The sequence below is a fragment of the Mus caroli genome, unplaced genomic scaffold, assembly GCF_978045245.1.
Source record: "Mus caroli unplaced genomic scaffold, Mus_caroli_1 scaffold_5, whole genome shotgun sequence".
Taxonomy (NCBI): domain Eukaryota; kingdom Metazoa; phylum Chordata; class Mammalia; order Rodentia; family Muridae; genus Mus; species Mus caroli.
In genome coordinates, this window is record NW_028227260.1 from 138,459,232 (window position 1) to 138,470,484 (window position 11,253).

The 11,253-nt window shown below is 48.0% G+C and overlaps 1 protein-coding gene across 1 annotated transcript; it reads right to left on the bottom strand.

Annotated features, from left to right (window-relative positions):
* Nucleotides 1-347: 347 nt before the first annotated feature.
* On the bottom strand, nucleotides 348-11,009 carry Cdk16 (cyclin dependent kinase 16). Its single transcript, XM_021152683.3, has 16 exons — nucleotides 10,605-11,009; nucleotides 5,872-6,079; nucleotides 5,249-5,382; nucleotides 5,024-5,149; nucleotides 4,875-4,931; nucleotides 4,674-4,788; nucleotides 3,831-3,925; nucleotides 3,674-3,736; nucleotides 3,295-3,418; nucleotides 2,956-3,076; nucleotides 2,778-2,875; nucleotides 2,587-2,692; nucleotides 2,463-2,505; nucleotides 2,217-2,307; nucleotides 731-808; nucleotides 348-650 (listed from the first exon to the last, which is right to left on the bottom strand). The coding sequence occupies exons 2-16, from the start codon at nucleotides 6,071-6,073 to the stop codon at nucleotides 613-615; spliced, it is 1,491 nt and encodes a 496-aa protein (XP_021008342.1). The 5' UTR covers nucleotides 6,074-6,079; nucleotides 10,605-11,009; the 3' UTR covers nucleotides 348-612.
* Between the last annotated feature and the right edge of the window lie 244 nt (nucleotides 11,010-11,253).

Genomic DNA, 11,253 nt, shown 5'->3' on the forward strand with positions numbered 1-11,253 from the left:
GCCCAACCAGTCTGTATACAGAGATATTGCATTAAAAAGTGAGAACCTCATTTAAAATAATAAAAAAAAAACAATAAAAGAAACTAACAAAAAAGAAGGCCCATACAACAGAGGCAAGTGGGACAGGTGGCAAGCAGGCAGAGGATGCTCAGACCCAAGGCATCACTCACTACCTTCTAGTCAAAGTCAATTAAGAGCTTGGCCTGGGCTAGCTCCAAATCCCTGGCTGGCCATGGGGTAGTGGTCCTGGGAGAGAGTGTGATGAAGAGGGGAAGGCCTAGCCTTAGTGTGGAAACCTGGCATGGCCATTCTGTTCACCAGCAACTATCAAGACAGAGACAGACACATCAAGCAAAGTAGTGGTGAGAGCTTTGTTAGCACCCAGCAGACAGGCCAATGGTTGGGTTGACAGGCCAATGGTTGACAGGCCAGGCCAGTGGTTTGGTGTTTGGGCAGGTGGCAGGGGACAAGTTGGCAGGGGAGTGTGGCTCAGGCAGGTAAGCAGGCAACAAGCAGGGAGGATTGCAGATGGGGGCTGCCCTGTAAGGGGTGTGGCATCCCTCCAGCCGCTGCCTGCTGGGGCCTTGGTCTGTCTGTGGCTTAAAACTTGGCTTAGAACTCGGTATCCACCACACGGAAAGCTGGCCTGCCTGCAGGGGAAAGCAGAGTGAATGGCTGTGAGTGGGCAAGCAAGTAGGTGGAAAGAGCATGAGAAGAGGGCCACACTTACCTGAGTCAGGCATAGAAGTGGACCGAATGTTGGCCTCCTTTTGTAGCTGTACCTCCTTTAGTGCAAATATGGAAGTAGCTATAAATAAAGAGGTATGTAAGTGGGGGATGACCTGTGGGTACAACCCCACATGGCACAAGTTGCTTCTTCTTTTGAGAAGCTTGACTTTCTTCTGTCACACTGCCTATAACTAAGGAAGATGAGACATGAAATACTGCTGGACTACTGCACAAGACAAAAAAGTACTAAGTTTATCAAGTATATGATGCTAATATAAATACTACTCACAAATCCATACAATAGGTGGTGGTTTGGGATTTAATTATTAATTCTGTGGGTTGATATGAAAGGTGAGCTCAATTTTTTGGTGTAATGAACCTTTTTTTTTTTTTTTTTTTGAGATATGGTCTCTATAACCCTGGCTCTCCTGGAACTCACTGTGTAGTCTTTGCTGGCCTTGATTTCACAGAAGTGCGCCTACCTCTGTCTTCCATGTGCTGGGATAAAAGGTGTGCACCACCATGCCTAGGATGAAATACTTTTTTTTCCTTTAAGATTTGTTTGTTTGTTTGTTTATTATATGTAAGTACACTGTAGCTGTCTTCAGACACTCCAGAAGAGGGCATCAGATTTTTGTTACAGATGGTTGTGAGCCACCATGTGGTTGCTGGGATTTGAACTCAGGACCTTTGGAAGAGGAGTCGGTGCTCTTACCCGCTGAGCCATCTCACCAGCCCAATGAAATACTTTTTAAATTACAGGCATAGTGGCTCATGCCAATAATTTGAAAGTTCTTAGGTATCTGAGACAGAAGGATTGTCACAAGTTCCAGGCTAGCCTAGGCAACATAGCACACCACAGGTGTAGTGACATGCACTTATCAATCCCAGCACTCAGGAGGCAGAGGCAGGCGGATTTCTGAGTTTGAGGCCAGCCTGGTCTACAGAGTGAGTTCCAGGACAGTCAGGGCTACACAGAGAAACCCTGTCTCAGGGGAAAAAAAAAAGCAAGCTCAAGGTTTACCTGTTTCACAGGAATATTTGTCTCAAGAAGCCATACCACCACAAGCCAAGACTACCTAACACAACTCTACCTCAAAAGAAACCTCCAAACAAACTCCAAATCTCCCAAATCCAAAGCTCCCTACTATTTCTAATTCCAGGAAAGGCCTGGAATGCTGAAGACAGTATATATAAGGAAGCCATAGGGGAACTTTACCATTTGTTTTGAACTGTGTGAAAGTTATATGGGTGTTCAGTTTGCAAAAACTGTGGTGTACACTTTTTTGGATATTGTGTCTATATGTACTATATGAAAATTTTCATAAAAAGTAAAAGGAATCCAAGAAGAAAACAAAATTCTTTTCTAATAAATACAAGCTGACACATGTACATGAGGATGTTCCCTTAGGTATGGTACAAACCAGCACCCTATGTTCCAGTGGCTCTGTTCCACAATGTCCCAACTTAAGCCCATTCCCACTCACTGTCAGGAAGTTTGTGGATCCGCTCCCCCAAGCTGAGAAAGAATGGATGTTTCCTGGCATCCTCAGCAGAGATCCGATTGCGACCCTCAAACTGAGTTAGGCAGAAGACAGAGTATCAGTATACTAGTATCTCAACACATAGGTTTCTTTACCTACCTTCCTCAGAGCCTGCCCTTGGGGACGTTCCCATTTTCCTATCCCTGGAACCCCATCCCTGTTAAGGTTGGCCTCTGAAGATGGTCTTACCTGCAGCAGCTTGGTGAGGAGGTCAGCTCCATCGCTATCAAGTCTAACACAAAGGTAAAGGGATGTGCTTTATACTGAGTTCAGACACACTGGCCCCTAATGCCCATCTACCCACCAGCCTCACCGGGGTGCATGGCTCAGAAGGGCCTCGGCTCGGTACTTGGGGTAGTTATATGTTCTAAACTCCTCATTGGACAGGATACCTGGCCATGTCTCCTCAGTTGGGGTTCCTAGTAAGGAATACAAGTTACCCTGCACATCTCAGGTCTTCCCTGCATATCCCTACAGCTCCTTAGGAACACACTTTCTCCTCACCCAAAATGCGGAAGATGAAGTGCAGCTGTTCTTCCACTGTGGAGCCTGGGAAGAGGGGCCTGCCTGTGGCCATCTCATAGAAGATGCAGCCTACACCCCTGGGAAAGAAAGGTACCATAAATATAAGGGGGAGTTGGCTGGAAAAGCCACCCCCTTCCATAGTTCCACCTCTCCTCACCACATGTCAATTTGGGTAGAGTAGTCTGTGGACCCAAGTAGGATGTCAGGGGGCCGGTACCACAGTGTCACCACTTCGTTGGAGTATGTTTTAGTAGGAATTGACTTGGCACGAGCCAGGCCTGAGAGGCAATAAATAAATAAATAAATAAATATGGAGCAGCTGGAATGAGGAGGTTGTGGGCAAAGCCTAGAATAGAGTATAACTGGGGATAAGAATGCCTGCCATTGTCAATTTCTGGAGAGGGTGAAGGGGAAGGAGACTGGGTGGTCATAGGGAATTGGGTTATTAAGAATAATGCTGAGGAGTCAATGGGAAGAAGGGAGAGGCTGGTGGTACCAAAATCTGCCAGTTTGAGCTCTCCCCTCTCATTGATGAGTAGGTTCTGGGGCTTGAGGTCTCGGTGTAGCACCTTCTGCCTGTGGCAGTAGGCCAGGCCACGGAGCAACTGGAACAGGAACAGCTAGAGAACCAGGAATGGCAGGCAGAAGTCAAAAGATATCCACTATCGAATTCCCTGGCAGCAGGCAGGCAATGTTCCCTCCCAAACAGACACTGAGCCCAATGTCTTATCACACAAAAGATGATAGGCTCCCAAAACCCTCCAATGGCTCCCAGCAAAAACATCATACAAGAAGAAGCTGTTTATGGGAGAACTGTGCAGTGAGTGGGTGAATGGGGGCCCCCTCCTGCCTTTTGCTTTCTGTCCCACACCCACTTTCACATTGTGCATGTTGATGACATTTCCACAGTCATCCAGGTACTGCTTCAGGTCCTTGTCCTGAGGACAAAAGAGGTAGTGCAGGAACAAGTCACATACTTTGGCTCTTGGCCATTTCCCCACTTCCCTGGGTCCAACTGCTATCCAATCTTACCAAGTATTCAAAGACAAGTGTGAGGGACTTCTCTGTGTGGATAATGTCATGTAGTGTGACGATGTTGGCATGCTTAAGGTCCTTAAGCAGGGATACTGTAAAAAGCACAGAAAAGAACAGAATAAGGACCAGATAGATATGAGCTTAAGGGTTTCCGTCTTTCCATGTGCAGTTTAGGGTAATGCCTCAAAGCACCTAGCTCTGATTTACCCTATACTTAGAATTAGGTGTGCAGAAAAGAAGGCTTAGACAAGAGTATTAATCAAGAGCACGGGTCTACAGCTCCAACTTCATGTCACACTTTATTTTCATAATCTGCTTTTGCTTTTTGGGAAGGGGCCTTGTTCTAAACCTAAGTACATGAACTGAAATTTGTACTCATTTTCTGTGTAATTCAAATCTACTTCCTGTGATTTCTGAACACCTTAAGGAGTGCTTGAAGAATGAAAGCAAACACTATAATTTACCTTCCTTAATCCATTCAGCTTCCTAATTACCTTGCTTATTACCTGGGTATGTAGACAGTAGGCATTCTCATGAAGGTGAGGAGAGGTCAGAAAAACCCCAGTCTCTGTCCTCACTCATCATAGAGAGTAGAAGTATGTGGCATGCAGTCAAGAAAGTCTAGGGTGGGCCAGGCAGTGGTGGCGCATGCCTTTAATCCCAGCACTTGGGAAGCAGAGGCAGAGGCAGGCATATGTCTGAGTTCAAGGCCAGCCTGGTCTACAGAGTGAGTTCCAGGACAGCCAGAGCTACAAAGAGAAACCCTGTCTCAAAAAAAAAAAAAAAACAAAAAACAAACAAACAAAAAAACAAAACAAAAGTCTAGGGTGGGGTCTGTACCTTCCCGGATAGCAGTACAGGGTGCCCCTTCTTCATGTTCCAGTCTGATCTCCTTAAGTGCTACAAGGTTGTCTGTGAGCTTGCTTTTGCCTTTGTAGACAGTGGCATAGGTACCCTGGAGTACAACAGCAGAGATGCTGTGAGGTTGCATGGAATTCATACTGTCCCCCATCTTTACCACAGTCCTTTTAACTATCTTACCTCACCCAGCTTGTCTAGCTTGATGTAGGTCTCCAGTTTTCCAAAGCCAATCTCAGACTGTGGGGCAAAGGAGGTATGTTGAAGCAGGGTTGCAGAGGGGAACCGGGAAAGTGGGATTGGTAGTATACAGGACAAAAGAAGATACTTACCAAACTGACACGGCGGAGGCGCCGGCTAAGAGGCTTATCAAAGATGGGGCTATTGAGGGTCAGCTTCTCAAGGTAGCCCTCAGGCAGCCGTATGTCAGCTGGTAGTGACAGGCGTTTGTTGATGTCCTAGCGGCCAAGATGAAGGAAAGAAGGATCATAAGCTCCACCTTCTCAAACATAACCCCATTTTCCAACTCTTCCAACACTGGGACAGAGATCAAGCACCTCAGTGGAGATCTTGCGTGGGGGGTGGTTGCGCATGCGCACTCTCACTGGAGACTGCACCTCATCTGAGGATGTGGCTGAAGCCTGGTCACTCTCCCCATCAGATCCCATCTTCATGTCCTCGTGCACAATCTCTGGGGTGGGGAGAGGGAAAGGCCAGGCCTTTGGAGTCAAGAACACTCTCTTTCCCCCAATATAATATATTTCTTCATCGTATCCATTTGTGTACATGGCCCCTAGAGCAGACTGGGAAACCCAGGTAGACCTAGGACAGATATGGAGGGAATGTGGTCACCTAGTTGAGTACTCCAACAGAGATGAGCTGAGATAATAGCTACCTCTGGGTCAGAAGGCTAGGGGTGGCAGGCATTGCCAAAAGTCCTAAGAAGGCAGATTCAATGAGACTGAGAGCCACCAATAGAGTGTAGGAAAAAGGCAGAGAGTCTTGGGGCAGCTGAATGGTCAAGGTAGTCTTCCCCATCCTGAGGACTGAATATAGTCAAGAAGTACAGATGGTGTGTGTTGGAAATGGATGACAAGGAAGGAGGGAAAATGAAAACAACAGTCTGAGAGGCAGAATCTGGGAGCTGGGACAGAAAGAAGAATGATCAAAGTAGACCCACCTGGTGCAGAGCTGAGTGGGCCCCGAACAGAGCGAAGCTCCCCAGGGGCAATACGGGTGGGAGCTTCTCCAAGGTCACTGCCACCGCCGCCACCACTCTCATCCAGGCCTATCTGCTCAGGGACACCATTGGTCTTATCTATGCCTCGGCCCCCTCGGAGTGTCATTGACAGCTGCCGTTTGATCTTCTTCATCCGATCCATGGCGACCTGAACAGGGACATGAATAGAAATAGGGACCACATTGGTGCCTGCTTGATCATCAGGGATGCCTTAAAGACCCCAACAACCCAGAGAGGGATGCCAACATGAACATGTCAGTGCCCAATCACTACATATCCTTTGTCATTGTTGGCCTACCCCTAAGTAGCCTACCTGGGTACTAAGACTTGAGCGGCTAGCTGAGGGTAAGGGCCCACTCATTAGGTTGTTGGTTTCTAGGGCAATAGTCTCAGTGTGGGAGCACAGTATTCCACAGCAACTATCCTCAGGTGCAGTAGCAGTGACAGCCACAGCCACAGTTGGGACAAGGGGTTCAGTCAGAGCTGAAGAACTGGTGACAAGATCCTGGGTGTGCCCATAGAATGGCATGTTCCGCTGACACCAGCCCCACATTGCCCCCAACTTCGAGGCAGAATGCTCCCTGTGGCCCACAGGGACCCTCCTACCTCCCTCAGCAACCACTGTCATGGTGACTAATGGGTCATCCCACTTTTCTATCCAGATGGGGGAAGGGCTGTCCAGGCCAAACCATTAGATAGAGTTAGCAGGGGGGTGAGGAGGGTATCTCAGTATACCAGCTATCCTCAGAGCTGCTTAGACAGGTTTTATAGGGTTGGGATCCACAGGGTCCAAACCCAGGTTTTTACAAAACTAGATCATATTCCTTTTCTCCTAGAGAAAACACCACATCTTCCTTATCATCTCAAATAAATATTATAGTCCTCATGTGGCCCATGTGTCTTTTTTTTAAATTATTTATTTCATGTATGTGATACACTGTAGCTATCTTCAGACACACCAGAAGAGGGCATCAGATCCCATTATAGATGGTTGTGAGCTACCAAGTGGTTGCTGGGAATTAACTCAGGACCTGTGGAAGAGCAGTCAGTGCTCTTAAACACTGAGCCATCTCTCCAGCCCCATGCCCATGTGTCTTATATACCCCACTTGCCCCTATTACCCCTGTAGCCTCACCACACCCAATAGTTTCTACCTTAGGATCTGTACACAGGTTGCTTCCCAGATTGGAAAATATCTTACCCTTTCCTCTCCAGTCCATTGTTCAAATATCACCTTTTAGATGAGGCTTCTATGAGTAAACCTATTTAAAGTTTTAGCCATCTTGAGCTCCTTCACCTTTCTAATGTGTCCCTCAGTTCTTACAACCGCCTCAGAAATAAATATAATACCATCTACTTATTGGTTTCTTTCCTTTTTTACTGTCTGTCTTCTCACCTCCACAACTAGAAAATTTGCTTTACCAGGGTAGATTTCTATATGTTTAGGTCACTGTTCTATCCTGAGAACCTGGAATAATGGCTGATATCAAAAAGTACATACAGAAGTAGCCGAGCAAGGGGCTGAGAGCCTAGGACCAACTTTTATTGAGGTTAAGTCCCAGACACAGACTACTATAAAGAAGATACCTAGGGATGCTAGAATCGACAACAAGATGACCTAAATGGGCTGTTGGTGGGAATGGGGCCACCAAAAGGTTTAGGTCGGCATTCTTCTGCTTCCTCCTGGGCTCTGGGCCAGCAAGGAGGGGGAAAGACCTAGCTCAGTAGCCATCTGTACTCACAGCAGGGCCTGAGATGGCCCAGGGCCCAAGTATAGCTAGAATTGAGGTTGAAGATAAGGCTGGGGGTGAATTCAAAAGAAATGGGTCACTTGTTACCTTGAAACAAAATGCTTACCCCAGCAGTTCCCACTCCCACTTCTGCCCACTTCTTCACTAGAAGGGAAGGCAGCGCCAGGTTAGCAGAAGAAATCTCAGATAGATAAGAGTAAGATCCACCCACAGAGAACACAGGACAATCCTGACCTTGGCGACAAACACTAGATCTAGGCCTAGAAAGTGGCCAGTTCCCAAGGACCAACATTTCAGGGAGGACAGACTCCTAAAAATATATACACTTAAACATTTATGAGCAGCAAAACTTAAATACCACAATTTCAGTTTTCTGAACTTATAAACTTCAGAACAAGTGAAAGAGCAAGAATCAGGAGATAGGATGTTACATGGTATTTGTCCTTCTTGGCATTCCTCAGACATACTCACCAGTTCTCAGGCTACTCTCATACCAAGGACAACTGACAATAACTCCAACTACTGAGCACACAGTTGCCATACTACCATACTTACACATGCTCCATTCTGTCCTGACCTCTAAAAGCACACACTAGATCCCCAAGAAGGCCCTCAATATTTATTAACTCCTACTAACATTCACAACTTCTAACTCCCTTCAGCACTCAAAACCTTGCCCTCAACTCTACTGGCATATATTTGCCCCTTTTAAGTAACTCCTACCACCTTCACATTGAGTCCCTTCCTAGCCTAGATGCTTATTAGCCTCTCTCTAGCACTGTCCTTCCCAATAATAGTGTCCCCTATGGATTCTGATCCTCCTTAACATGCACTCAGGGTGCTCTACGGCTGACCCAAATTAGCGTTCTCCGGACCTTCACACGTCTCTGAATCCTTAGTACATTGTGAATCTTATACAATCCCTGACCAGTTTTGTTCACACTTAGGTCCCTTCACAGTTATGGGTCTCTTGATGTGCATGCAGGGATCTAAACCCAGGTCCTCTGGAAGAGCAGTACATGCTCTTAACAGCTGAACCATCTCTCTAGCCCTGACCTTCAGAGTTATGACCACTGTTAATATAACATTCTTTTTTTGTTTGTTTATATGTTTTGTTTTGTTTTTTTGAGACAGGGTTTCTCTGTAGAGCCCGGCTTCCCTGGAACTCACTCTGTAGACCAGGCTGGCCTCAAACGCAGAAATCCACCTGCCTCTGCTGGGATTAAAGGTATGTGCCACCACACCCGGCTGTTAACATACATTCTTGTACTTCCACTGCAGTTCCTCCCCTCAGCACAAGATTAATCTTCAATGTATTTTGACCCTGACAGTCCTAACTATCAGCACACCTTGAACCCTTCCTTAGCCCTATTCTCCAGGGAGAAATGCATTATTCTGTATCAGACTGACCCTCATTAGTGAATGCAGCTCCTCCATTTGACCCTGACCCCTAATAACATACACCTCAGTTCATGACTCCAATTCACTTTGGCACACCATTACCTATTCCTATTCCCTGCTTCAACCAACCACTCCTACCACCATTTCTTTGGTTCACAATTGATTTCCTTCATAGCTCTGTTCCTTTCATTATCCACTAGATTCTCCACCCCTCACCCCCCCCCAAAACTCTACTTCTGTAGCACTCCTCAAATCAACACACTTCAGTGGCCCATGGACAGAAAAAAAAAGTGTTTTGATGTACATCAGCATATTTTACTTTGTGCTCTTCCCCTAATAGCATGCATACATTTAAGTGTCTGTATCTATCTAACCCCACAGCAGCAGCCTTTAGAACAGTGGTTCTCAACCTTCCCAATGCTGTGACGCTTTACTACATTTCCTCATGTTGTGGTGTCCCCCAACTATAAAATTTTTTTTGTTGCTACTTCATAACTGTACTTTTGCTGTGATGAACTATCATGTAAATGTCTGATATGCAGGATATTTGATATTCGACCTCTACAAGTTGAGAACCACTGCTCTAGAACTTCATATATAGTATCCCCCCACACACACATGCTTTCTGGAAACTCACTTTCTGGATGCCTTTATGGACATCCACTCACACCTCATCTTGACCCTTCGTGTGCAAAGCTCTTTATACTTCCTTTACTGACAATCTCCCATACACATGTACGCACACACCTAATACCCAGTAGTACAGGCCTTTCCCCATCTTCTCCCATTACACACGCTCTCAGGTCCTTCAAAAGCTCTGCCTTCACTGGCATATACTGATCTCACACTACCTTTATTGCATCTACATACCCTTATCTCCAGGAACCTCCACTACCTCCTCTATGAGCACACCCTGGACCCAGAGAAGCTGCCACCCTCAACTCCGTGGACAAACACAGTATTAACACTATCCTGACCCTCATCACCACACACTCGAACTATGGGTCTATCAGCACACCTTCTGGTAGTACCTCTACCATCCTTTCTCCATTTACACTGGGCCTCTCTGTAGCTCCAACTTCCACTAGAATGTTTTGGAACTGTCTTTACTTCAAACCCCGTTATACTCCATCACGTCCCTCATGGTCCTGCAACCCCTTTCCATAAGCACACTGGGCCTGAAGTCGTAAGGCTTTTTATTACATGTTCCTAGCCCTTTAGCAACCTCGAGTCTCTCACTGTATCAATCCATTCCCATAACGCTAGTCCTTTAATCACCCTTCTCCCACTTAGCATCCACAGCACTTCCCATCCTCAGCTCTCAGGACAGGGGCCCAGGGCGGGGCCAAGGTCAGGGAGGCCCCAAATGACCCCCCAGTGCATTCTGGGAAACTCGAGGGGGAGGGGGCACCTGACAGCCAAGCTGCCCAGTACCCCTTGGTCTTGTTCCAGCACTGCCTAGGGTCCGGCTGGCTCTCTAGGAAGAGCAGCCCCCACCCTAAGTATCGAGGACACGCTCACCGGAGGGGGCGCGCGAGTAACCTCAGAGCCGCGGGGCCGGCGCGGTGGCGCCTGGGGCGGCGGCCCGGGATGAGGCCGCGCGACCTCCTTTTCCTCCAGTTCGCCGCAGGCGCCCGTCCCAGTAGTCTTCGGCCATGGCTGCTGGGCCCGGGCCGCCGCCGGCTGAGGAGGAAGAGGCGGCGGCGGCGGCGGTGGCTGAGGCGGCGGCGGCGTCCCGCTCAGCCGGCCATGAGCTTGGCCACTGCGGGCGATGCCCCCGTGCTCGCAAGCGCCCGCTGGAATCCGGGTGTTCACGGCGGCTCGTGACTCACAGCAGACAGCTAGCGGAGACGCAGCATATCCCAGAGCCCCCCAGCCAGCGGCCCAACAGCCGCGCGCGCCGCGCTCCGCGCATGCGCATGCGCACGCACACGCTGGGGGTGGGGTGTGAAGCGGGAAGGAGGAGACTCACCTCGGACTGCGTGTACCAAAAGAGCCTTCTGCAGCGGGAGGGGGTGCGGCCATTGCGTGCCCAGCAGGGAATGTGGCGTTGGCCCTGGAACGGCGCCAGGGGGATTTAGAGAGGGGTTAATAGTTTTGATCTTGCTAGAAATCTACTAGCATCGAGGTGAGCAGCAGCCAGTAGCCAGGCGTGCCAGTCACCACCTTT

Excerpts from the sequence above, each read along its gene's own strand:
- Cdk16 (XM_021152683.3), bottom strand. The coding sequence starts at position 6,073 with ATGGATCGGATGAAGAAGATCAAACGGCAGCTGTCAATGACACTCCGA. Across the intron at positions 5,150-5,248 it reads CACGCAAGATCTCCACTGAG|GACATCAACAAACGCCTGTC; the intron begins GTGCTTGATCTC and ends CTTGGCCGCTAG. Across the intron at positions 2,876-2,955 it reads TCTACCCAAATTGACATGTG|GGGTGTAGGCTGCATCTTCT; the intron begins GTGAGGAGAGGT and ends TTTCTTTCCCAG.